The sequence below is a fragment of the Pipistrellus kuhlii genome, unplaced genomic scaffold (genome assembly GCF_014108245.1).
Source record: "Pipistrellus kuhlii isolate mPipKuh1 unplaced genomic scaffold, mPipKuh1.p scaffold_m20_p_18, whole genome shotgun sequence".
NCBI classification, from domain to species: Eukaryota; Metazoa; Chordata; class Mammalia; order Chiroptera; family Vespertilionidae; genus Pipistrellus; species Pipistrellus kuhlii.
The window spans coordinates 1,975,295-1,999,679 of NW_023425493.1; the positions used below are offsets into that span (position 1 = coordinate 1,975,295).

The window sequence follows — 24,385 nt, forward strand, 5'->3', positions numbered from 1 at the left end:
TCATCTATAACTGACAGATATTGTTAATAATAACTGAGTGATACTGGTGCAGCCTAGGAATCAGCACAACACCCCTGTCTCCTTTTATAGATAAAGTTTTATTGAAACACACCCATACCCGTTTGCTTACATGTCACTGAGGGCTCCCTGCTCGTGCAGCAGAGGGCTGATGGGCTGCACCATCTTCAAAGCCTAGACTGTTTTGCACCTGGCCCTGGACAGGCAGTTTGCTGGCCCCTGGGTCCATCCTGATGAGTGTACAGTGTTAAGACCAGGTACATTCAGCAGGATTTCCACTATGTAACACAGGCAGAGAGAGAGGAGAAAGACTGAAGTACAGCAAAACGCCTACAAGAATTCCCCAGGAAGCTGGCAAGTTCATGGTCGGGCCAGCGGAGCAAGCAGCTGGTATCTGGCCTCCAGGCTCCTGCAGCCGCACCCGGAGAGAATTTGTTCTCTCTCCGCCGGTGAAAGTGTGCGGTATTGCTCATGGGGCGAATTGTACTCACCTTTGTTCCTTGATAAGGTACACCGCCACCAAAAACAGAATTCAGAGAAATGTCTAAAATGGTTTGTGGTTTTCTAAAGGTAAAACCACTGCTCTGTGCTGCTTAGCAAGTGTCTCTGCTTGGGGCCCGGGGCCTCGGGCTGGGCCCAGAGGAAATGGCTCAGGGCGGCCACGCAACTGCTCAAAAACGGCCTTAACCCAGCCTGCCCCGCTCCCTCCCGCAGATCCTGGGCCGCGGAGCAGAACCGGACCGGCTGGAACCAGCAATCCAGGAAAGTTTGGGCGAGAAAAAAAGGGGGAAAAAAAAAGGTGCCTGGTCTCTATGGGGCCCAGGTAATCACTTGGCCAAAAAATTACAATCAGTGAGTAGAGGAGCGGTGTGTTTGTTTGTTTGTTTGTTTTTTTTGGGGGGGTTGGGGGGTAGGGTTGTCAGAAAGTTGACTTTTGGGGCCGCATCGTCTGCCACAAAAGAAATCCTCGGTGGCACGGAACTCAAGGCACGTCTGGATTCCCTACACCGGACATGGCTGGTCAGACTCCAGGCACCGGGGGAAGAGGGGGCGCTGGCCAGCAGCCTCCCGGAGCCCTTTCTGGAGGAGCCACACGCTGTCACCGGGACCCGCGCTCTGCTGTCACCCACAGACCCTCCTCATCCACCTCACACTGCGGCTGCCACAGGAGGGGGCTGAAGACCGCCCACCTCCCCTCCTCAGGGGAGAACAGGGCCTGCGTGGCTGGAGTATAGCCCAAAGGCAGACACTCAGCATCACAAAGCCCTGCCACAGAGCCTGGTCTGCAGGGGACGCTTGGTTTCACCCCAAGTCTGGCTTCACTTTTATGGATCACTAAGACGGATCTTTTTGGAGTCGGCCACTCTCTGCGTCTCCGCTTTCCCACACCTGGGCTCCTCCCCACATCTGGAATCCAAGAGGAAGATGCACACGCATCACGAGACACCTTTGACCCAGAGCTAGAAGACTTGACCTTCCCAACGACAAGGTCAGTTCCAGATACATGACCCCTCATTGGGGGACAGTCCGTGCAGCAGTGTTATAGACGACCTGGGCCCCTGATGGACCAGCACAATTTTTTATTTTATTCTTTATTGAAAATTTCCCCCAATGTGTTTTTCTCCTGATGACGCTCTCAGGCTACGCATTTAGCATGAGTGCCGAGCCCACTGTGCAGATCCTGGGAGGATTCTTAGCGCGTGCCTCACCCTGAAGGGCGTGCGGTGCTGGACGGAGCCGGTACCGACCCAGATGCCCGTGGAGACAACCTGACGAAATGCTGTCTCTCCGGAGGCCGGTCCTGGCCACTCCTACCTCCGGGCACTGCTTCACATGAACTCGTAGCTCTTACCATCGCCCCCTGATGCACTTCCTGCAATCTGCACAATGTCCTTCTCCCCCCACCGGAATACAACACCCAGAAGAGCTGAGACCATGTCACCACTGAATCCTCAGCGTCACATGAAGCGTAGGGACTCAATAAATATTCACTGATCAAATAAATGAAAGCAAAATCATTTTCTTCTTTTTCTAGGAACTAAGAACAGAGGAGCTGCTCAGTGTAACTTGGAGCTAACTTCTTTACAGATTGTCCCAGTAGAACCAACAATATAAGGGGGGAAAGGTAAAAGACGGGGGAACTAGAATAGACCTTAAAAATGATCTAGCTGATTCACCATGGTTTCAACAGCACAAGGCGACCCAGGCCTTTCTGTCAGTGGCCTCCACAAAAAGACAGGGGGTGGGGGTGGGGGAGAGAGACTAATGCATTTGCTGGTTTGCTTTGCCAAACCAGAGCTCCTGTGAGGAAAGGGGAGGTGACAGTCTCGGTGGTGGCCACCTGTCTGCACCCTGACCCCCACCCGTCACCTGCAGGACTTCTTTCCTGCCGATTCTATTAATAGCTCAGTGCCTCCAGACAAGACAGGCCTCAGAGTGAAACTACTTACAAACTGCAGTGCGACCTGGGACACCCACCGGACTCTACTCACCTACTTCCTGCCGTTCTGTACTTGGCATTATGGGAGCAACTTCTAAAACCTTCAAAGGCCTGGTCAGCCTCTTCCTTTTACGACCTGCATGCCCACAATTTCCTCTTGCCTTTCCTGGCTGCCTCGCTAGGTTTACAATTCGCTCTGCTGTCACCCTGGCCACGTGCTCTCCCTGTGGGTCCCAGCCGGTCTGCAGTGATGCCGTCACCGCGCCTGCCAGCTGCCCTCCCTGAGCCAACCCTGCTCTCTGCCCGGCTCCTTCTCCCTGTTCATCTCTTACGTGATTCCTGCTGCAGGAGTTCCACTAAGCCTGGCATTCTCACTTCCTCTTGGAATAGCCAAGTCCACTAATTTCTGAACGAACCACCTGAACCTCCCACTGTTCGAGTCCACGAATGGTGGTTACCTTTGGAAAAACACCTCCGGAGATGGCTCAGCACCTGGAATGCTCTGGGGCATCCACCGTGGGTCTCCTTGGGGAAACCCGGGCATGGCGGGCGTGCCAGGGGCTTCACAGACATGCCAGCCTTGCTCGCCTGTGCTTCCAGGTGAGTGTGAGCACATGCTGGCCCTTAGTGAACAGTCCGAGAAGGGACCGTTTCTAGAGCAGTGTGAAGAGACAGAGGCACTTCCGGCCTTCCGGGCAGGAGCCCCCACAGAGAAAGAGAGGAAGATGTGCACACAGAGAAACTCAGGAGGCGGCTACGATGGAGAGGACACCGCCTGTCCTGGGAGGCAGGGAGGAAGGCGGGGAAAGGCGTTTAAACCCGATCATGGTTTTATCCCGGTTCAATGCGGGTTTTATCCCCATCCAATGCCCAATAAAATGGGTTTTATCTCTGTCCGTGTTAGAGTCCACAGCAGCCCTTTGCCACGTGGCAGCCGGCAGCCCCGTCCCCGAGGCAGCGGCTCTCCAATACTCGATCACCAACTGGTGTCTGAGTCCGAACGGTGGGCGTCCGCTGCCCTGAAAGGTTTATGTGGCAAATGGAGCCAGCAGCCTCCTCCCGTGGCGTCTGGGCCATGTTAATGAGGGGCAGGAGGTCACCAAGGCTGCAGGGGGCGTCTCCGCGTGGCTTTCCCTACACCCCTTCCCCCGCTGCCCCATATGTAATTCTTGGTGGTTTTTTTTTTTTTTTTTTTTTTTTTTTTTTTTTTAGAAAAAAACAATTCTCTTCGCCCTGTATCTGATGTGAAAGCAAGAAAACAAAAAACAAACAACTATCATGTAAAAGTTAAGCCATTCATTATGAGCCATTTCTGGAACTAAACAGCATCAGATTAGACTTTTTTAGACTGAGGCAAACAGAATGCACATTTACACATCTTATTGGAAGATAAATAGACATACAGAGGTAACCGTGGAGAAAAATACACAGAACCCAGACTTGTCCCAGGCAGGGGATTTGACTGAAAAATGGGCAACCTGACAGGACTCCACGCAGCGTCCAGCCCTCTGCCGCACTGCTTGGTTCCCACCAAAACCTCCCCCGCCTCTCGCTGTGAGGCTGCCTAGCTTGAATACGCTGGTTCACCCCGGTCTAAAACCACCCCCAACAATTCGCGCAAAATGGACTAAAGACTTAAATGTAAGACCCGAGACCGTGACCCTCCCGGAGGAAAACAGGAGAAGCTCCTTGGCTTTGGTTCTGGCGAGGAGGTTCTGGATAGGACGCCAAAAGCGCAGGCATCAAAGGAAAAAATACATGGGTGGGACTTCATCAAACCCAAAAGCTTCTGCACAACAAAGGAAGCGATCAACAGAATGAGCAGACGACCCTGGATTGGGAGGAGAGGTGGATAAGCCCTCCCCCTGGGAGGGTGAACATAAAAACTATAGAGGGCCCTGGCCCGGGGCTCCCTTGGTTGGAGCATCGTCCTGCACACTGGAAATGTCACAGGTTCCATCCATGGTCAGGGTGTGTACGGGAGGCAACCAATGAATGTCTCTCTCTCTCTCTCTCTCTCTCTCTCTCTCTCTCTCTCTCTCTCTTCTTCCTTCCTCTCTCTAAACATAAACTCAGGTGAGGATATATATATATATATATATACACACACAAAATGATTGTACTTATTTATTTTAACTTTTTTATTATTATTGATTTTAGACAGTAAGTAAGGGAGAGGGAGAGAGAGATAGAAACATCAATGATGAGAGAGAATCATTGATCAGTTGCCTCCTGCACACCCCCTACTGGGGATTGAGCCTACAACCTGGGCATATGACCTTGGCTGGAATCAAACTCAGGATTCTTCAGTCCCCAGACCAATGCTCTACCAGCTAGGCCTAATTATAATATATACTTTTAATATATAACATTAATAACAAAACAAAAACAACAATCCAGTAAAAATAGACAGAGGACCGGAACAGGCATCTCCACAGCATCGCTAATCTGGCGAAGAATGATAACCAAACCACAGTGAAATAACACCCACAGCTGTTAGTAAGGTTGTTATCAAGCAGGCGAGGGATAAGAGTTGGCAAATACTTGGCAAAAGGAGAGCTGTGCACTGTGGGGGATGTAATTTGGTGCAGCCACGGGGAAACAGCACTCGTGTGACCCAGCTGCTCACCTGGGCACGTGTGCGAAGGAAATGAAGTCACTGTCCTGAGACAGCAGCACCTCCGTGCTCACGGCGACACCAGTCACCACAGCCAAGACAGGGAGACAACCTGAGGGTCCCACCGACTGACGGAGAGGAGCTGTGGTATGTGTGGACAATGGAATTTTATGCAATAAAAAGAGAGGGCCTCGTCCTTGAGGGCATCATGCTAAGTGAATTAAGGCAGAGCAGAGAAAGACATTGTATGGCATCCCAGAGGTAGAATCGACTGAAGACTGAAGTGAAACAAATTGTCTAGAGAGAATGGAAGTTGTCAGTCAGGGTTTGGGGAGGGGAGGAGTGCAGAGATGTTGGTCAAAGGGCACAATTGGCTAATGTGAGATAAATAGGTTCTGGGATCAGTAAGTCCTGTGTTACATGCATGAACGTTAGGAAGAGAGGAAATCTTAAATGTGCTCACCACGCACACACAAAGAGGTAATTATGTGAGGTGATGGAGGTATTAATTAACCTCATTGTGTTAATAGTTTTGCAAAATATATGAGTATCAAATGATAATGTCGAACTCTTTAAACTTACACAATGTTTTATGTCAATTATTTATCCTATCTAATAAAAGAGTGATATGCAAATTGACCATAACTCCAACACACAAGATGGCTGCCACCATGTGGACAGAAGATGGTCTCCACAAGATGGCCATCAGGGGAGGGCAGTTGGGAGCGACCCAGGCCTGCAGGGGAGGGCAGTTAGGGGTGAGCAGGCTGACAGGGCAGGGCAGTTAGGGGTGACCAGGTCGGCAAGGGAGGGCAATTAGGCATCAATCAGGCTGGCAAGGGAGTGGCTAGGGGGTGATCAAACTGTCAGGTAGAAGTGGTTAGGGGCAATCAGGAAGGCAGGCAGGCAAGAAGTTGGGAGCCAGCAGTCCTGAATTGTGAGAGGAATGTCCAACTGCCCATTTAGGCCCAATTCTATGGGGTGCAGACTGGGCTGGAGGACACCCCCCATGTGCATGAATTTCGTGCATTGGGCCTCTAGTCTATAATAATAAAAGGGTAATATGCTAATTAGACCGGGTGTCTTCTGGACATCATCTCAGACGTCTTTCCTGTTGAAGCTGGGGCTGGAGGGAATCAGCCCTGGTCCCGGGTGCCAGGGGGAAGTGGTGCCTGCAGCCAGGGGAAGGAAGGCCTACACTTGCATGAATTTTCGTACATCGGGCCTCTAGTATCTTAATAAACCGGAGGGGGACTTTGGAGTTAGTAGACAAAAATGGGGAGGTATTGGAAGACTTTGAGCAGAGAAGGGACACGCTATGACTTACAGCTGAAACGGTCACCTTGGCAGGTTGGTGAGCTGGCTGACAGAGGAGAATGGAGCAGGAAGCAGGAGAGGCTGTGTCAGGAATCTGCTCACTCAGGTGAGGGCGAGGGCAGGGGGGAGGGGAAGGGGGGCGGAAGCGGGGAAGGGCTTGCAGTCGGAAGTGTTGCAGAGGTGAGAAGACTTTATGTTCCGTTTGAGGACAGAAAGCCAAGGGTGCTTGCTGGCCGGTTGGATGTGGCTTGTAAGAGAAAGAGAGGAGTCAGGGGTGGGAGACATTGTTCTGACTAACATCCTCAGCACATTGGCTGGTCACGCCCGTGTTGAAGTGGGATTCTGCTTTCTTGTCTCTGACTTTGTTCTTCTCCGCCAGACTCTAGTCACGCTCTGAGGCCTGCCGCCCAGGGGCTGGAGAGATTGTATTTCAAGATGCCATCATAAAAAGGGAGCCACTGGTCAGACCGTCAGTTGGACTGAAAAACTAAGGGAGAGCCACAGGCACCATTCTGGGATTCACGTTTGTAGGTGCTCCCCTTCACCTAGCGCCCCGTCAGCAGGTCCTGGCCCTTCAGGAAGAACTCGCTTGTTCAGAAATGGTCCGGGGAGAGCCGACTCCCTAGCAGACCTTCAGTTCATGCTGGGACCGGGAGGGGACGGGCACGCTGCCCGCTCAGCAGGTGCCCTTCTGTGGGTGACGTGGGAATGAGATCCCGGGGGAGTCGGATGAGTTAGTGAAAGGACAGCGGTGAGACCAAGGGCCCTGGGCCAGAGGATGGCACAGCTTCCTTTTGTCTGGAGGATTCGGGATGCTCATGCAAAGTGGAGCAGTTTGCAGTCACGCTGGGATCTGGGATGGCCTTTAGGTGAAGGAAGCCGCACGTGGGAGTGAGGAGGATGGCATGTCTGGTTGACTTCACCCACATCAGCTGAGGTGCAGACCTAGGAGCAGGCGGGTGGGTGGTGGGGCTGAGTGAGTCTGAGAGGTGGCGTGGGGTCAGCTCTTGAGCAGCCCGGTGTCTGACAGGGAGAGTCTGGACAGGAGAGTGTGGACAATGGGAACTGACCAAGAGGTTCCCAGCAGGAGCAGCACTCCTCCCTGAGGGCTGCGGAGGGACTCCTGGGCGGTGTCTGGAGAGCGCATGGGACAGGGAGGTGACCTGGTGTTACAGAAAACCGGAGAAAACCAAGGAACACTTAGAGAAACGGAGTTACACTGAATTATTATTACATGCGGGCTCAGAGAAAAATATCTTTCACATTCTGGGCAAAAAGCATGGAGGAAACTTTCCCTATTTATAATTTTTCCAGTTCTTTGTCTCCCAAATAAGGGTTTTCTGGTCCCCTTTGCAAGTTCTTAGAGAGCCCCATGTGCTGGGGTCTTGAGACCACAACTAAAGGCCTGGCCTGGCACTAGCACTGATAACTCTTCCTGGGGATGGTTCATGGTCTCTCTGGAATGGGAGGACCAGACAATTAAAGGGGCAGAGACTAGACGATAGGCTAAGAAGAATGTGTGTTAGGTTAATGGCCCAGTTCAGATTGCTGGACCCCCAGAATGCCTCATTTTCCCCATCACTGGGAATGGGACCCCAGTTTGTCTACTGCACTGGTCCCAGCAAGGGGTGACGAGGACTTGCCCAGAGCAGGGTGGGAAGAGAGGAGGAGACACACCGAAGAGCAGTTAGCAGGTGTACCCAGCACAGGGCTGAGAGCAGCGTGTGGGTGCGGGAGCAGCGCGGCTAAGGGGACTCTGGGTATCTGTCCTTGGAACGTGGAGGGAAGAGCATTGCCCCATGTCAGGGAGAGCTGTCCCTGGGAGAGAGAACTCATAGCTGCTGTGGGTGCCGAAGGAAGGCTGGCTGGAATTAAATTCCATGAATGAGAAGTCTCAGCCATTAACCTGTCCTTTTCAGGGAAATGTTGGAACTTATTTTCCTCTCCCTAATAGCAATGAGACACTCTTTTAGCAACACATGTATCTAAGTAGTACATCTTATCCATACCTGTGCAAAACTGGACTAGACAAAAACAAGGATGTATCGAGTGCCGATCCCAAGCCCTGCTGTAGAGGCATTGCTCGCTGGGTCCCTGCACCTGCCGGGGGACCCCGAGTCTGTGGAGCTGAGCGGATGGTTTTGCTCAGTATCCTGGTCCTGGTGGCTGATGGGAAATGACTCAGGGTCCTTAGTGAAAGTGAAAGATCCCGTAGAGATGGGATCTATAGCAATAAGCTAAGGGGAGTGTTTCAACGTGTCTGTGATGGAAACATGGAGGAGAGTTACCTTGACAGTAAAACAGTGCTTACAATTGTTGCAACTCTGCAAGCAGATGGACACCAATAGAGACTCCCTGGAAAACATAAAGAATGAAAAATGCCAGCATGGTCAATTTTGTCCTCTCTTTCTTTCCAAAACGATGTTCATGTCAGGACAACTTTCAGAAACTGTAAAAAGGTGGATACTCCGTTGCCATAAAGGGAGGTGCCTCTAGACATGCTCCCAGCACCGTGGCCGAAATGTCCCTGAGTCCCTGGGCGGGTGGTGTGACAAAGTGGGGTCACCGGAATAGGGTCTGGCGGGGGGGTGAGGAGAAAGAGAAGGCAGAGCAGTGAGAGCTCTGAGTGGCCCTCCCCTCCGGAGTCCCCCCGGATGGCGGGAGCCATGTCACAGCGTGTCCCGGGAGGCAGGTGGGAACCCGACCACGGACCACCTTTCCTTTCCGCGGTCCGCACGCCGGGGACAGGGACACGGGCCAGGCCGCGGGGACAGCGGAAGATCTGAGTGGAGGCTGGGGCAGGAGGTGCGGCCGCCGGTTGGTTGTAAGCGCACACTTGCTTTCATTGACGCTTTAACCACAGGTGAAAAGGGGAGGCCGCAGGGTGGGGGGACTGTGACAGGGGAACTTTCAGAAAAGCCTCAGTGCTGCCCAGACTTTCCGCGATGGCCCGCCCACCTGGAAGCCCCTCTCGCACAGGAAGCCCTGACCATGGGGATAAAAGAGACCCGCGGGCAGCCTGGGCTCATCCTCCTCTGGCTCTGCTCGCTCCTCACCAGCATGAGGCCTCTGCTGCTCGTCCTCCTGGGGCTCTGCTGCCTGGCGCTGCGCGCTGTGGAAGGTGAGTGGCGGGGCTGCCACGGGGCACAGGCTTCCCTTTGGACTCGCTGTGGCCTGGAGGCCCTGCCACCGCAGGTCAGGCTTCCCCGGGGCAGAGCGGGCATGAGAGTTGTGAGAGGAGCGGGCCTCATGGTTGGCCTCAGGGCCGGGCTCAGAGAGGGGGGTTGGGGATCTCTCCATGTCTCTGGGCCCACGCCAGGCCATCTGTGGGTGGGGACAGGAACAGGTCTCCCCTGGGGTCACAGTGCACTCACTCTGAGGGCCGCTCCTGGGTTTTCTCCCCTGTGAACGCGGTGGTGGGACGGTGCTGAGAACGGGAGAGGCCGCTGTAGCTTCGCGCGGGTGACACTGAGCCTGATGAGGTCTCAACAGTTCTGAAAGTTCAGTCCCAAGGTGGGGATGGGCTAGAAGGTGTGTGTTCTGGAACGAGTCAGTGTTTTCTGCTTAAAAAATAGACTGGAAGCTTACACCTTCCTATGAGAAATCAGTGTTGCCCTTGAGAAGGTGGGAGAAGTTGGGGTGACTGTCGGATGCTGCTCCCACTTAGGATAAGCTCTGGAGCTTATGCCAAGCCGTCTGATAAGTGTCAGCAAGTAGATGACTGCCTTCTGCGCAGTCAGACAAGCCTCAGAGACAGCGGGCGAGGCTCCGAGATGCAGAGCCTGCCCTGTGTCCAGCCCCATTTCCTTAAGGTTGGTTTTTAGCTGCGTGGGCTTTATTTCTCCTGTGGCTCTGGAGCAGGAGAGACTCTCCCTGGGGTGTGACTCTCCTCTCGACCTCCTCGTCTGCAGGCGGATTACTTAGACTGGATAGAGGAGCCTGATGGTGGATCCCCAAGGGTGGCCGTGGGCAGAGGTGGCAAAGTCTGCACCTCCCTGACACTGTAAGCAGAATGAAAACGATTGATGAGATGAAGGCCTGACTGGTGTGGCTCAGTGGCTGAGTTTCAACCTATGAACCAGGAGGTGGAAGTTTGATGACCGGTCAGGGCATATGCCCAGGTGGCAGGCTCTGTCCCCACTGGAGGGTGTGTAGGAGGCAGCGGATCAATGATTCTCTCATCATTGGTGTTTCTATCTCTCTCTCCCTCTCTCTCTTTCTCTCTCAAATACATATATATATATATATATATATATATATATATATATATATATGACTATATATGACTACTAGCGATGGCCAGATGTTGCCATGGGCTGGCATTTTGCCTCCCAGTCACTGGGCCATCTGTGGAGACCAGGTGTGAGTGGGGAGATGCTGTGGGAGCGGACGGACTGCAGACACTGGCCAGGTTCCCGTTCCTCTGGTGCCCTGGCCTGAGCCGCTGCTGCACATCCAGGGGAGAGAGCCCCGGGCCTGACCCGGCTCCGCTGAAGGTGCTGTGTCCTTGGATCCCGCAGTTACAGCCGGGAGCAGGGAGGAGCTGTGTGGACTGAGAGGCCATGGACACGCTGGGCCCGGGAGCCCATGTTGGATGTGTCCCAGGAAAATGTTGTTCCTTAAGTAGAGAGAGACACAGAGAGCAAACCCAGGTTCCCTCCGGGTTCCGAGACCGATAGGAAGTGATGGAGAGGAGAGACCAAGAGGGCAAGGTAGCAAACACCTTTGTTTGGTTCATATGAAAAGAAGGTTTGGCTGGCCCTAGCTGGTTTGGCTTGGTGGATAGAGCTTGGCCTGGGGACGGAAGGGTCCCAGGTTCCGTTCCAGTCAAGGCACATGCCCGGGCTGTGGTCTGGATCCCCAGTAGGGAGAGTGCAGGAGGCAGCCCATCGATGATTCTCTCTCATCAGTGATGTTTCTCTCTCTTCCTCTCTCCCTTCCTCTCTGAATCAACACAAATATATTTAAAAATGAAACCCCTAGCTGTTACTTAAGGTGGTTTGCAGCTGAATAGTTCTCTGGGCAACACACCAGGCCCTTCAGCTGAGGAGAAAGCAGCACCTGGAAATGGGTGAGAGCACCCCAAACCGAAATGTCACTCACTCTCCCAGCCCCCCCTCCGCCAAGGGAGGGGGTTCCTAATCGAACCGTCAGCTCCCCGGGGGCCGTGCCACTGAGGACGATGCTCTCTGAACCACTTCCTTCCCGTGGCTCTCGTCTCGCCGTTTAAGCGAGAACAAAACCACGCTGTCGCCGCGTATTGAATGGTGCCTTCCTCCGTATCTGTGACAAACCACTCTCCGTTGTTTCCTTGGTAACATGGTAATGCTTGTACCATCGCAGTTACATGGCATCTCATCTTGGCTTCTTCACCAGGTGTGGGGAGTGAGGTCGTGGATCAGCGGATCTGTGTGAGCCTGACTACCCGGCAGCTGCCCATGAGCAGAATCAAGACCTACACCATCAAGGAGGGGCCCATGAAGGCAGTCATGTGAGTGTCCCCCGGGCCGGGCTGGGTGGCCAGGCCGTGGAAGTCCTCCGCCGGGAAGCATGTCCACATGGGCGGCGACCTCCCCTCCGCCAGCGGCCCCTGGGTCCCCCCACGGTCACCCTGCCCTGCGCAGCCCACAGAGTGGCTGTCACCAAAGTGCGGCCACCAGAGCCCCCATCCTCCTCCTCTCTGAGGCAGTTTCAGCAGGAGCCCGAGCAGCACCGGAGGACACTGCTCAGGGCTGAGGGTCAAGTTCAGAGAGTTTGAGCCGCACTCCGATGGAATCCTCGGGCCCCTCCCTTTTATGTGGAGTGGGGGAATGTGGGTGCCATGTGGCCAGTGGCCATGTCTTCCCACAATGTGTACCAAACTGGCCCGCATTGCCCTGGGACCTCATTTTCAGAATAGCAGCTCTTCCCAACCTGTAGTAACTACAATGCTGCTCAGAGAAACTAAGAGGCTGCTCAGAGAAACTAAGAGAAAGAGAGCAGCTTTTGTGCAGAAAATGGGATGAGTGCCTCAGGTTTGAAAAGGAAGGGCTGGGATGTGGACCAGATGCTGTCACAGGCCTCTGCTGAGAGAGGAGCCTGGGGTTACGGGGTCGCCTGGAGACATGTCTCCTCGGTGTTAAAAGGGCTGTAGGAGGAAGCCTTGCATGTGTGCGTGCGCTCAGGGTCCAAACACCTGCTCCATCCTGGAGTTTCTGCAAGAACTCTGCGAGCCGGTCGGATCTGAACTCCCGGCCCGGGCTGTGGGACGCGGCTCACTTTGTCTGCCTTTTCCTCACATCGCAGATTCATCACCAAACGTGGCCTTAAAGTCTGTGCCGACCCACATGCCAACTGGGTGAAGAAGGCGGTGCAGACTGTGGACAAGTCCAAGAGGATGAACGTGAACCAGACCAAGCCCACGGGGGCCCAGCTGCCCACTGGGACGGCTCTGACCCGGGCGAGGTAGTGGCCTCGTTCCATTGAGCCAGAGGCTGGTGTCTCCTTGCAAGCCCTCTCCTAAGGACTGATTAAATTATAGCACCTTTTCTGAAGTTGTTGTCTTGTATATTTACTCTTTGTGTTTTCCTATTCCTTCAGCTGCTTTAATGAATAAATATTTATTACGGGAGGCGTCCCACAGTCATTCATTGCATATGCGGGTGGGTGACATGATCCATTTGGGTCCTACGGGATCTCCTTTGGATGGTGCCCTGCTGGGAGGTGTGGAGAGGTGTTTACTGGGGATGTGTTACTGGGAACGCTGGGCGGGCTCTGGCTGCCTGTCACTGTGTCCAATTCGAAGGCAGGGTTGGAACACATAAGTGTTTACTGAGAAGATCAGCCAACAAGGAGACAGGGCGCTTACAAGCATCAAGTCCTGTCTTACCGAAAGGTGCAGGGGACAGAGTTATAATGGGGAAGAGGTAGGCTTAGGCAGGGACAGACGTCAGCTATTGGTCCTTAGTCACCAGGGGATGCGAGGGTGTTGAAGGGAGGATGTTGATGGGATCAGGTTTTGACTCCTGGTGGATCAGCCTGACCATTGATTTTTGGTTCTGTTTGCTGGACTCAGAGCTGTGTCACCTCCTTAATCGCGTCACACAGGCCTTGCAAAGGAAACTTAAGAAAATCTTAACCCCCTAGTCACGTGGCTGGCAAACTGCGGCTCATGAGCCACATACAGCTCTTTGGTCCCTTGAGTGTGGCTCTTCCACAAAAATACCATGGCCTGAGTGAGCCTATTTTGAAGAAGTGGCGTTAGAAGAAGTTTAGGTTTAAGAAATGTGGCTCTCAAAAGAAATTTCTATCGTTGTACTGTCGATATTTGGCTCTGTTGACTAATGAGTTTGCCAATCACTGTCCTAGTCACATAAGGACATGTGATCTAAGATTTAAAATAATGTGGTTAGTTTTCAGATTATTTCAGATGCTCTGATTCTAAGTCCCCCTGTCAGAGGGAAGCTTAGTCCTCCTCCTAGGCTCCAGCTTGAACAGTCCCCTCCCCAGGGTCCCTGTGACCCTGGTACATGGCAACAGTTCAAGACCCCTTCCAGCCATCTTTCTCGTGGAGTTCTCTCCACGGAACCAGGGGAAACCTCGCGTCACTGGACCCCATGGACGGTCCCTCTCTGGGTGTTGGGCCTCCGCAAGTTTGTACTCTCGCGGTTCCATCTGCCCTCCTGGGAAGGAAGTACAAAGTCAGTGCTTTTCTGTCAGGGCAGCGGAGGCCGGCCTCAGGCGGGAAGGTACAGGAACCGTGGCCATCATGCTCTTCCCAGTGGGCGATGCTCTCGCTGCCTCTGTGCTTCCTGCAGCGCCGCCGCCACTCGGCCCTTGCCCAGGGTGTGCTGTCAGCTCGGAACACCCCCTCCCCTCCCCCCGTCACCTACAGCCTTTCTCCAGTGCCATCCCATCCGCAGTGAGGCTTTCATCGGGTGCTGCGCTGTGAGATTACTAAGCTGCTGGTTGGCTCATGCTCGTGGCCCTGTGTCCGGCGGCTGGCGATGTGCCTGCACTGCCACCCGCCACCCACAGTGAGGACCACAGGCCTTGAGGGCCTGAAGGGAAGGAGGACCAGCTGTGTCCAGCCCTTGGCCATGCAATGATCTGGTGGATGGTCTCAGAGGGCAGCTCCCTTACATGATCCAGCCAGTGGACTGGAACCGAGGCCACGGAAGGCTGCCTCCTGGTGATAGGTGGGTCCTTCCCTTCTCATCATCTCTGGCCACGACCCTGTCAGTGTTGGTCTGAAACACACACCAAGAAGGACACAGGAGCTTGGTGAGGCGGAGAACCAGCCACAGGAGCCGAGAACCGACTTCTGACGGGATTGTGCATGTGTTTCTCATGGGCCTCCCAGACCCCAGAGGTGCCGTGAGATGGTGATGATCCGAGGCGGAAGGCACGGCTCTGCACGTTTGGTTAGCCTCAGATCCTCTAGGGTGGTGTACAGGACGCCGAGGGGTTTCAACCAAGCAGTGTGCATGATGTGGGATGAATTGACTGGAGGTATTTAATTCGTTTAGGTAGGATCTGAGTCTGGGCACTGGACCCCTGTGGGTTAGTGGATTCAATTCCATTGAAAGAAGTAATTTAAGAAACAGAGAAACATCGATGTGACAGAGCCATATTGATTGGTTGCCTTCCGCACACACCCTGGGGTGCAAGGGACAGAACCCACAACTGAGGTACATGCCCTAGACCAGGAATCGAACCTGAACCCTTCAGTGAGCGGCCGACCCGGAGTCTAACCAGTTAGCACACAGGCCAGGGCTTCGTTACACTTTTAAAATTTGTGGCGTGTTTGAAAGAAGTTGTCTTGGGTTGCAAGAACCAGAATTATTTAAATAGTTTGACTGACAACAGCAGAGGAATCCAGTGGACACACCTCACTGAGACAACGATCCTTTGATATGTGTTAAACAATTTTTTGTATGTTTGGATGCAAACACATAATTGAATGTGATGTACCCAAAAGGTTACATTCCACGTGATAGACTCATAAGATCTAGTGAAGAGTGCATTGAAGATCCAGAGTGAGTTGAAATTTTCTGTCTTATATGTGTGTTATATTTCAATAAAAAATTAAAGGAAATCGTTGTTTCATTCATTCCTTTTTATATTTAAGGCTGGGTTTAAAAAATACTTTTATTGATTTCAGAGAGGTAAGGAGAAGGAGAGAGAGAGAGAGAGAGAGAGAGAGAGAGAGAGAGAGAGAAACATCAATGATGAGAGAGAATCATTGATCAGTTGCCTCCTGCACACCTCCTACTGGGGGTTGAGCCTACAACCTGGGCATATGACTTTGGCTGGAATCGAACTCAGGATTTTTCAGTCCCCAGGCCAATGCTCTACCCACTGAGCCAAACCGGCTATGCCTAATTATATACTTTTAATATATAACATTAATAACAAAACAACAACAACAATCCAGTAAAAATAGACAGAGGAACCGATCAGGAATCTCCACAGCATCGCTAATCTGGCAAAGAATGAAAACCAAACCACAGCGAGATAACACCCACACCTGTTATCAAGCAGGGGAGAGATAAGAATTGGCAAATATGTGGCGAAAGGAGACCTGTGCACTGTTGGGGATGTAATTTGGTGCAGCCACGGGGAAACAGCACTCGTGTGACCCAGCTGCTCTCCTGGGCATGTGGGCGAAGGAAATGAAGTCACTGTCCTGAGACAGCAGCACCTCCGTGCTCACAGCGACACCAGTCACCACAGCCAAGACAGGGACAACCTGAGGGTCCACCGACTGACGGGGAGGAGCTGTGGTGTCTGTGTACAATGGAATTTCATACAGTAAAAAGAAAGGGCCGGGCTGGTGGCTCAGTGGATGGCAGCATTGTCCCACAGCCCAAAGGGCGGTGGGTTCGATCCCTGATCGGGGCACTATGGGAGGCAACCAATCAATGCTTCTCAGACCAAAGTTTCTCTCTCATCCTCTGGTCTTCTCTCTCTAAAATCAGTAAAAAAAATGTCCTCGGGTGAGGATTTAAAAAGAAGGAAATACTACCATCTATGAAATATGGATGGGCCTTGAGGGCATTATGCTAAGTGAATTAAGACAGAGCAGAGAAAGATACTGTACAGCATCCCAGAGGTAGAATCCACTGAAGTGAAACTCATTGTCTAGAGAGAATGGAAGTTGTCAGGGGTTGGGGAGGGGAGGAGTGCAGAGATGTTGGTCAAAGGGCACAATTGGCTAATGTGACATGAATAGTTTCTGGAGATCAGTGAGTCCTTTGTTACATACGTGAACGTTAGGAAGAGAGATCTTAAATGTGCTCACCACACACACAAAGAGGTAATTATGTGAGATGATGGAGGTATTAATTAACCTCATTGGGTTAATAGTTTTGCAAAATATATGAGTATCAAATGATAATATCCAACTCCTTAAACTTACACAATGTTTTATGTCAATAATCTATCCTATCTAATAAAAGAGTAATATGCAAATTGAGCATCACTCCAACACACAAGATGGCTGCCCCCATGTGGACAGAAGATAGCTGCCACAAGATGGCCGACAGGGCAGGGCAGTTGGGAGGGACCAGGCCTGCAAGGAAGGGCAGTTGGGAGGGACCAGGCCTGCAAGGGAGGGTGGTTGTGGCTGATCAAGCCTGCAGGAGAGGGGATCTAAGGGTGATCAGGCCAGGAGAGGAGGGAAGTGGGGAGCAACTGGGCCTACAGGGAAGGGCAGTTCAAGGGGAGAGGGGGGGACTCAGGCCTGCAGGGGAGGGAAGTTAGGGGCAATCAGGCTGGCAGGGGAGCAGTTAGGCATCAATTAGGCTAGCAGGGGGATGACTAGAGGGTGATCAGGCTGGCAGGTAGAAGTGGTTAGGGGCCATCAGGAAGGCAGGCAGGCAAGCAGTTGGGAGCCAGCAGTCCTGAATTGTGAGAGGGATGTCCAACTGACCATTTAGGCCCAATCCTATGGGTGCATGCTGGGCTGGAGGACACCCCCCCTTCCATGTGCATGAATTTCGTGCACTGGGCCTCTAGTCTATAATAATAAAAGGGTAATATGCTAATTAGACCGGGTGTCTTCTGGAAATCATTCCAGACATCTTTCCTGTTGAAACTGGGGCTGGAGGGAATCAGCGCTGGTCCCAGGTGCCAGGGGGAAGTTGGTGCCCGCAGCCAAGGGAAGGAAGGCCTACTCTTGGGCAAATTTTTGTGCATTGGGCCTCTAGTATCTTAAGAAACCAGAGGGGGACTTTGGAGTTAGTAGACAAAAATGGGGAGGTATTGGAAGACTTTGAGCAGAGAAGGGACACGCTATGACTTACAGCTGAAACGGTCACCTTGGCAGGTTGGTGAGCTGGCTGACAGAGGAGAATGGAGCAGGAAGCAGGAGAGGCTGTGGCAGGAATCTGCCCACTCAGGTGAGGGTGGGGGCCGGGGAGGGGAAGACAGAGGGGGGCGGAAGCGGGGAATGGCTTGCAGTCGGAAGTGTTGCAGAGGTGAGAAGACTTTAGGTTCTGTTTGAGGACAGAAAGCCAATGGTGTTTGCTGGTGTTTGTGGCTTGTAAGGGAAAGAGAGGAGTCAGAGGTGGGAGACATTTTTCTGACCAACATCCTCAGCCCGTGCCTGCACATTGGCCAGTCACGCCATTTTTTGAAGTGAGTTTCTGTTTTCTTGTCTCTGACATAGTTCTTCTCCACCAGACTCTAGTCACGCTCTGAAAACCGAAAGTGAGGCCTGCCGCCCAGGGGCTGGAGAGATTGTATTTCAAGATGCCATCATAAAAAGGGAGCCACTGGTCAGACCGTCAGTTGGACTGAAAAACTAAGGGAGAGCCACAGGCACCATTCTGGGATTCACGTTTGTAGGTGCTCCCCTTCACCTAGTGCCCCGTCAGCAGGTCCTGGCCCTTCAGGAAGAACTCGCTTGTTCAGAAATGGTCCGGGGAGAGCCGACTCCCTAGCAGACCTTCGGTTCTGCTAGGACCTGGAGGGCGCGGGCACGCTGCCCGCTCAGCAGGTGCCGTTCGGTGGGCGACGCGGGAATGATATTCTGGGGGAGTCGGATGAGTTAGTGATGGGATGGTGGTGAGAGCAAGGGCCCTGGGCCAAAGGGTGGCACAGCTACTATTTGTCTGGAGGATTTGGGACGCTAGTGGGACATGGAGATGAATAGTTTCTGGAGATCAGTAAGTCTTGTGTTACATACCTGAATGTTACCAAGAGAGGAGAAAACAGTCAGTTTGTAGTCACATTGGGAGCAGGGATGGCCTTTGAGGTGAAGGAAGCCGCATGTGGGAGTGAGAAGGAGGATGGCATATGTGGCTGACTGCACGCACATCAGCTGAGGTGCAGGCCTGGGAGCAGGCGGGTGGGTGGTGGGGCTGAGTGAGTCTGAGAGGTGGCGTGGGGTCAGCTCTTGAGCAGCCCGGTGTCTGACAGGGAGAGTCTGGACAGGAGAGCGTGGACAATGGGAACTGACCAAGAGGTTCCCAGCAGGAGCAGCACTCCTCCCTGAGGGCTGCGGAGGGACTCCTGGGCGGTGTCTGGAGAGCAGATGGGATAGGGAGGTGACCTGGTGTTACAGAAAACCGGAGAAAACCAAGCAACGCTTAGAGAAAGGAAGTTACACTGAATTATTATTAATCCAGGCTCAGAGAAAAATATCTTTCACATTCTGGGCAAAAAGCATAGAGGAAGCTTTCCCTATTTTTAGTTTTTCCAGTTCTTTGTTTCCCAAATTAGGGTTTTCTGGTCCCCTTTGCAAGTTCTTAGAGAGCCCCATGTGCTGGGGTCTTGAGACCACAACTAAAGGCCTGGCCTGGCACCAGCACTGATAACTCTGCCTGGGGATGGTTCATGGTCTCTCTGGAATGGGAGGACCAGACAATTAAAGGGGCAGAGACTAGACGAAAGGCTAAGAAGAATGTGTGTTAGGTTAATGGCCCAGTTCAGATTGCTGGACCCCCAGAATGCCTCATTTTCCCCATCACTGGGAATGGGACCCCAGTTTGTCTACTGCACTGGTCCCAGCAAGGGGTGATGAGGTCCTGCCCGGACCAGGGTGGGAAGAGAGGAGGAGACACACGGAAGAGCGATTAGCAGGTGTACCCAGCACAGGGCTGAGAGCAGTGTGTAGGTGCAGTGGGACACTGTTTTAGTGACACACGTATCTAAGTAGTACATCTTATCCATACCTGTGCAGAGCCAGACAAGAGGAAAACAAGGATGAATTGAGGGCTAACACACAAGTCCTACTGGAGGTATTGCTCGCTGGGTCCCTACACCTGCTAGGGGACCCCGAGTCTGTGGAGCTGAGTGGATGGTTTTGCTAAGCATCCTGGACCTGGTTGCTGATGGGAAATGACTCAGGGTCCTTAGTGAAAGTCAAAGATCCCGTAGAGAAAGATCCCGTAGAGAAGGGATCTACAGCAATTAGCTAAAGGAAGTGTTTCAACGTGTCTGTGATCGAAACATGGAAGAGAGTTACCTTGACTGTAAAACAGTGTTTATAATTATTGCAACTATGCAAGCAGATGGACACCAATAGAGACTCCATGGAAAACATGAAGAATGAAAAATGCCAGCATGGTCGATTTTGTCCTCTCTCTCTTTCTCTTTCCAAAACAATGTTCATGTCAGGACAACTTTCAGAAACTGTAAAAAGGTGGATACTCCGTTGCCATAAAGGGAGGTGCCTCTAGACACACTCCCAGCACCGTGGCCGAAATGTCCCTGAGTCCCTGGGCGGGTGGTGTGACAAAGTGGGGTCACCGAAATAGGGTCTGGGGTTGGGGGAGGGATGAGAAGAGAGAGAAGGCAGAGGACTGAGAGCTCCGAGGGGCAGCTGTGGCCTTCCCCTCCGGAGTCCCCCCGGATGGCGGGAGCCATTCACAGCGTGTCCCGGGAGGCAGGTGGGAACCCGACCACGGACCACCTTTCCTTTCCGCGGTCCGCACGCCGGGACAGGGACACGGGCCAGGCCGCGGGGACAGCGGAAGATCTGAGTGGAGGCTGGGGCAGGAGGTGCGGCCGCCGGTTGGTTGTAAGCGCACACTTGCTTTCATTGACGCTTTAACCACAGGTGAAAAGGGGAGGCCACAGGGGGGGGGGGGGGGGACTGTGACAGGGGAACTTTCAGAAAAGCCTCAGTGCTGCCCAGACTTTCCGCGATGGCCCGCCCACCTGGAAGCCCCTCTCGCACAGGAAGCCCTGACCATGGGGATAAAAGAGACCCACGGGCAGCCTGGGCTCATCCTCCTCTGGCTCTGCTCGCTCACCAGCATGAGGCCTCTGCTGCTCGTCCTCCTGGGGCTCTGCTGCCTGGCGCTGCGCGCTGTGGAAGGTGAGTGGCGGGGCTGCCACGGGGCACAGGCTTCCCTTTGGACTCGCTGTGGCCTGGAGGCCCTGCCACCGCAGGTCAGGCTTCCCCGGGGCAGAGCGGGCATGAGAGTTGTGAGAGGAGCGGGCCTCATGGTTGGCCTCAGGGCCGGGCTCAGAGAGGGAGGGTTGGGGATCTCTCCATGTCTCTGGGCCCATGCCCGGCCATCTGTGGGTGGGGACAGGAACAGGTCTCCCCTGGGGTCACAGTGCACTCACTCTGAGGGCCGCTCCTGGGTTTTCTCCCTGGGGAATGCGGTGGTGGGACAGTGCTGAGGACAGGAGAGGCCGCTGTAGCATCGTCCGGCTGATACTGAGCCCGATGAGGTCTCAAAAGCTTTGAGAGTTTAGTGCAGAAGGAAAGGATGGGCTAGTGCACATGTGTCAAACACAAGGCCCGAGGGGCCAAATCCGTCCTGCCAGGCCTTGCAATGTGGCCTGCACAGCGCTGTCATCACTGCACTCCGCTGCGTTTCCATCACAATGACAGTTTATGACTGTTCAGTAAACCATTAGACCTGCGATTTAGGCTGGATTTTAGATTTTGGCCCCTTCTCTGATTGAGTTCGACACCCCTAGGCTAGAGGGTGTGTGTTCTGAAACGAGTCAGGGTTTTCTGCTTTAAAAAATAGACTGGAAGCTTACACCTTCCTAAGAGAAATCAGTGTTGCCCTAGAGAGGGTGGGAGAAGTTGGGGTGGCTGATACTGCTCCCACTGGAGGGAGTGCAGGAGGCAGCAGATCAATGATTCTCTCATCACTGATGCTTCTGTCTCTCTCTCCCTCTCCCTTCCTCTCTGAAATTATATATATATATATATATATATATATATATATATATATATATATATATATATATATATATATAAAAGTGTAAGGCTACTAGCGATGGCCAGATGTTGCCACGTTCTGGCGTTTACCTCCAGTCGCTGGGCCATCTGTGGAGACCAGGTGTGGCTGGGGAGACACTGTTTGAGCGGACCGACTGAGGACTCTGGCCAGTTTCCCATTCCTCTCGCATCCTGCCCTGAGCCGCTGCTGCACATCCAGGGAGAGGCAGCCTCGGGCCTGACCTTGGATCCCCAGTCATGCAGGCACAGCCGGGTGGAGGGAGGAGCTGTGGGGACTCAGAGGCCAGTGGACTCACTGGGCCCGGGAGCCCACGTTGGATATTTCACAGGAAAATGTTTTTCCTTAAGTGATGAGAGAAATGGGTTCTGAGACCGATAGGAAGTGATGGAGAGGAGAGACCAAGAGGGCAAGGTAGCAAACACCTTTGTTTGGTTCATATGAAAAGAAGGTTTGGCTGGCCCTAGCTGGTTTGGCTTGGTGGATAGAGCTTGGCCTGGGGACGGAAGGGTCCCAGGTTCCATTCCGGTCAGGGCACATGCCCGGGCTGTGGTCTGGATCCCCAGTAGGGAGGATGCAGGAGGCAGCCCATCGATGATTCTCTCTCATCAGTGATGTTTCTCTCTCTTCCTCTCTCCCTTACTCTGTGATATAAACACAAATATATTTAAAAATGAAAGCCCCAGCTGTTACTTAAGGTGGTTTGCAGCTGAATAGTTCTCTGGGCAACACACCAGGCCCTTCAGCTGAGGAGAAAGCAGCACCTGGAAATGGGTGAGAGCACCCCAAACCGAAATGTCACTCACTCTCCCAGCCCCCCCTCCGCCAGGGGAGGGGGTTCCTAATCGAACCGTCAGCTCCCCGGGGGCCGTGCCACTGAGGACGATGCTCTCTGAACCACTTCCTTCCCGTGGCTCTTGTCTCGCCATTTAAGCGAGAACAAAACCACGCTGTCCCGGTGTATTGAATGGTGCCCTTCCCCCTATCTGGTCACAAACCACTCTCTGTTGTTTCCTTGGTCACACGGTAATGCTTGTACCATCGAAGTTACATGGCATCTCTGTCTGCTTGGCTTCTTCACCAGGTGTGGGGACTGAGGTCCTGGATCAGCAAATCTGTCTGAGCCTGACTACCCAGCCGCTGCCCGTGAGCAGAATCAAGACCTACACCATCAAGGAGGGGCCCATGAAGGCAGTCATGTGAGTGTCCCCCGGGCTGGGCTGGGTGGCCAGGCGGTGGAAGTCCTCCGCCGGGAAGCATGTCCACATGGGCGGCGACCTCCCCTCCGCCAGCGGCCCCTGGGTCCCCCCACGGTCACCCTGCCCTGCGCAGCCCACAGAGTGGCTGTCACCAAAGTGCGGCCACCAGAGCCCCCATCCTCCTCCTCTCTGAGGCAGTTTCAGCAGGAGCCCGAGCAGCACCGGAGGACACTGCTCAGGGCTGAGGGTCAAGTTCAGAGAGTTTGAGCCGCACTCCGATGGAATCCTCGGGCCCCTCCCTTTTATGTGGAGTGGGGGAATGTGGGTGCCATGTGGCCAGTGGCCATGTCTCCCCACAATGTGTACCAAACTGGCCCGCATTGCCCCGGGACCTCATTTTCAGAATAGCAGCTCTTCCCAACCTGTAGTAACTTCAATGCTGCTCAGAGAACTAAGAGAAAGAGAGCAGCTTTTGTGCAGAAAATGGGATGAGTGCCTCAGGTTTGAAAAGGAAGGGCTGGGATGTGGTCACTGGACCAGATGCTGTCACAGGCCCCTCGGGGCTCTGCTGAGAGAGGAGCCTGGGGTTACAGGATCACCTGGAGACACGTCTCCTGGGTGTTAAAACGGCTGTAGGAGAAAGCTTTGCATGCGTGCGCTCGGGGTCCAAACACCTGTTTGGTCCAGAAGTTTCTGTAAGAGCTCTGCGAGCCGGTCTGATCTGAACTCCTGGCCCGGGCTGTGGGACGCGGCTCACTTTGTCTGCCTTTTCCTCACATCGCAGATTCATCACCAAACGTGGCCTTAAAGTCTGTGCCGACCCACATGCCAACTGGGTGAAGAAGGCGGTGCGGACCGTGGACAAGTCCAGGAGGATGAACGTGAACCAGACCAAGCCCACGGGGGCCCAGCTGCCCACTGGGACGGCTCTGACCCGGGCGAGGTAGTGGCCTCGTTCCATCGAGCCAGAGGCTGGTGTCTCCTTGCAAGCCCTCTCCTAAGGACTGATTAAATTATAGCACCTTTTCTGAAGTTGTTGTCTTGTATATTTACTCTTTGTGTTTTCCTATTCCTTCAGCTCCTTTGGGAGCCGTCCCACAGTCATTCATTGTGTATGGGGGTGGTGACATGTCACTCATGATCTATTTAGGTCCCACGGGTTTTCCCTTTGATGGTGTCTTGCTGGGAGGTGTGGAGAGGTGTTTACTGGGGATGTGTTACTGGGAATGCTGGGTGGGCTTGGGCTGCCTGTCGCTGTGTCCAATTCGAAGGCAGGGTTGGAGCACAGAAGTGTTTGTTGAGAAGGCCGGCCAACAAGGAATAGGGTGCTTACAAGCATCAAGTCCTGTCTTACTGAAAGGTGCAGGGGACAGGGTTATAACGGGGAAGGGGTAGGCTGAGGCAGGGGACAGACGTCAGCTATTGGTCCTTAGTCACCAGGGGATGAGAGGGTGTTGATGAGAGGGTGTTGAAGGGAGGATGTTGATGGGAGGATGTTGATGGGATGAGGTTTTGACACCTGGTCGGTCGGCCTGACCATTGCTTATCGGTTCTGCTTGCTGGACTCCTGGCTGCATCACCTCCTTAATTGCTTCACACAGGCCGA

General features: G+C 53.3%; 2 protein-coding genes across 2 annotated transcripts; both read left to right on the top strand.

The window, feature by feature from the left end:
- The first annotated feature begins 9,322 nt into the window (after positions 1-9,322).
- Positions 9,323-13,001, top strand: LOC118721431 (lymphotactin-like). The gene is made up of 3 exons (XM_036442409.2): positions 9,323-9,513; positions 11,769-11,883; positions 12,678-13,001. The coding sequence occupies exons 1-3, from the start codon at positions 9,384-9,386 to the stop codon at positions 12,838-12,840; spliced, it is 408 nt and encodes a 135-aa protein (XP_036298302.2). The 5' UTR covers positions 9,323-9,383; the 3' UTR covers positions 12,841-13,001.
- Positions 13,002-20,636: 7,635 nt separating this feature from the next.
- LOC118721486 (lymphotactin-like) lies at positions 20,637-23,857 on the top strand. Its single transcript, XM_036442518.2, has 3 exons — positions 20,637-20,697; positions 22,665-22,779; positions 23,564-23,857. Exons 1-3 carry the CDS (start codon positions 20,637-20,639, stop codon positions 23,724-23,726), a joined length of 339 nt encoding a protein of 112 aa, XP_036298411.1. The 3' UTR covers positions 23,727-23,857.
- The last annotated feature ends 528 nt before the right edge of the window (positions 23,858-24,385 follow it).

Excerpts from the sequence above, each read along its gene's own strand:
- LOC118721486 (XM_036442518.2), top strand. The coding sequence starts at position 20,637 with ATGAGGCCTCTGCTGCTCGTCCTCCTGGGGCTCTGCTGCCTGGCGCTG. Across the intron at positions 20,698-22,664 it reads GGCGCTGCGCGCTGTGGAAG|GTGTGGGGACTGAGGTCCTG; the intron begins GTGAGTGGCGGG and ends CTTCTTCACCAG. Across the intron at positions 22,780-23,563 it reads GGGCCCATGAAGGCAGTCAT|ATTCATCACCAAACGTGGCC; the intron begins GTGAGTGTCCCC and ends CTCACATCGCAG.
- LOC118721431 (XM_036442409.2), top strand. The coding sequence starts at position 9,384 with ATGGGGATAAAAGAGACCCGCGGGCAGCCTGGGCTCATCCTCCTCTGG. Across the intron at positions 9,514-11,768 it reads GGCGCTGCGCGCTGTGGAAG|GTGTGGGGAGTGAGGTCGTG; the intron begins GTGAGTGGCGGG and ends CTTCTTCACCAG. Across the intron at positions 11,884-12,677 it reads GGGCCCATGAAGGCAGTCAT|ATTCATCACCAAACGTGGCC; the intron begins GTGAGTGTCCCC and ends CTCACATCGCAG.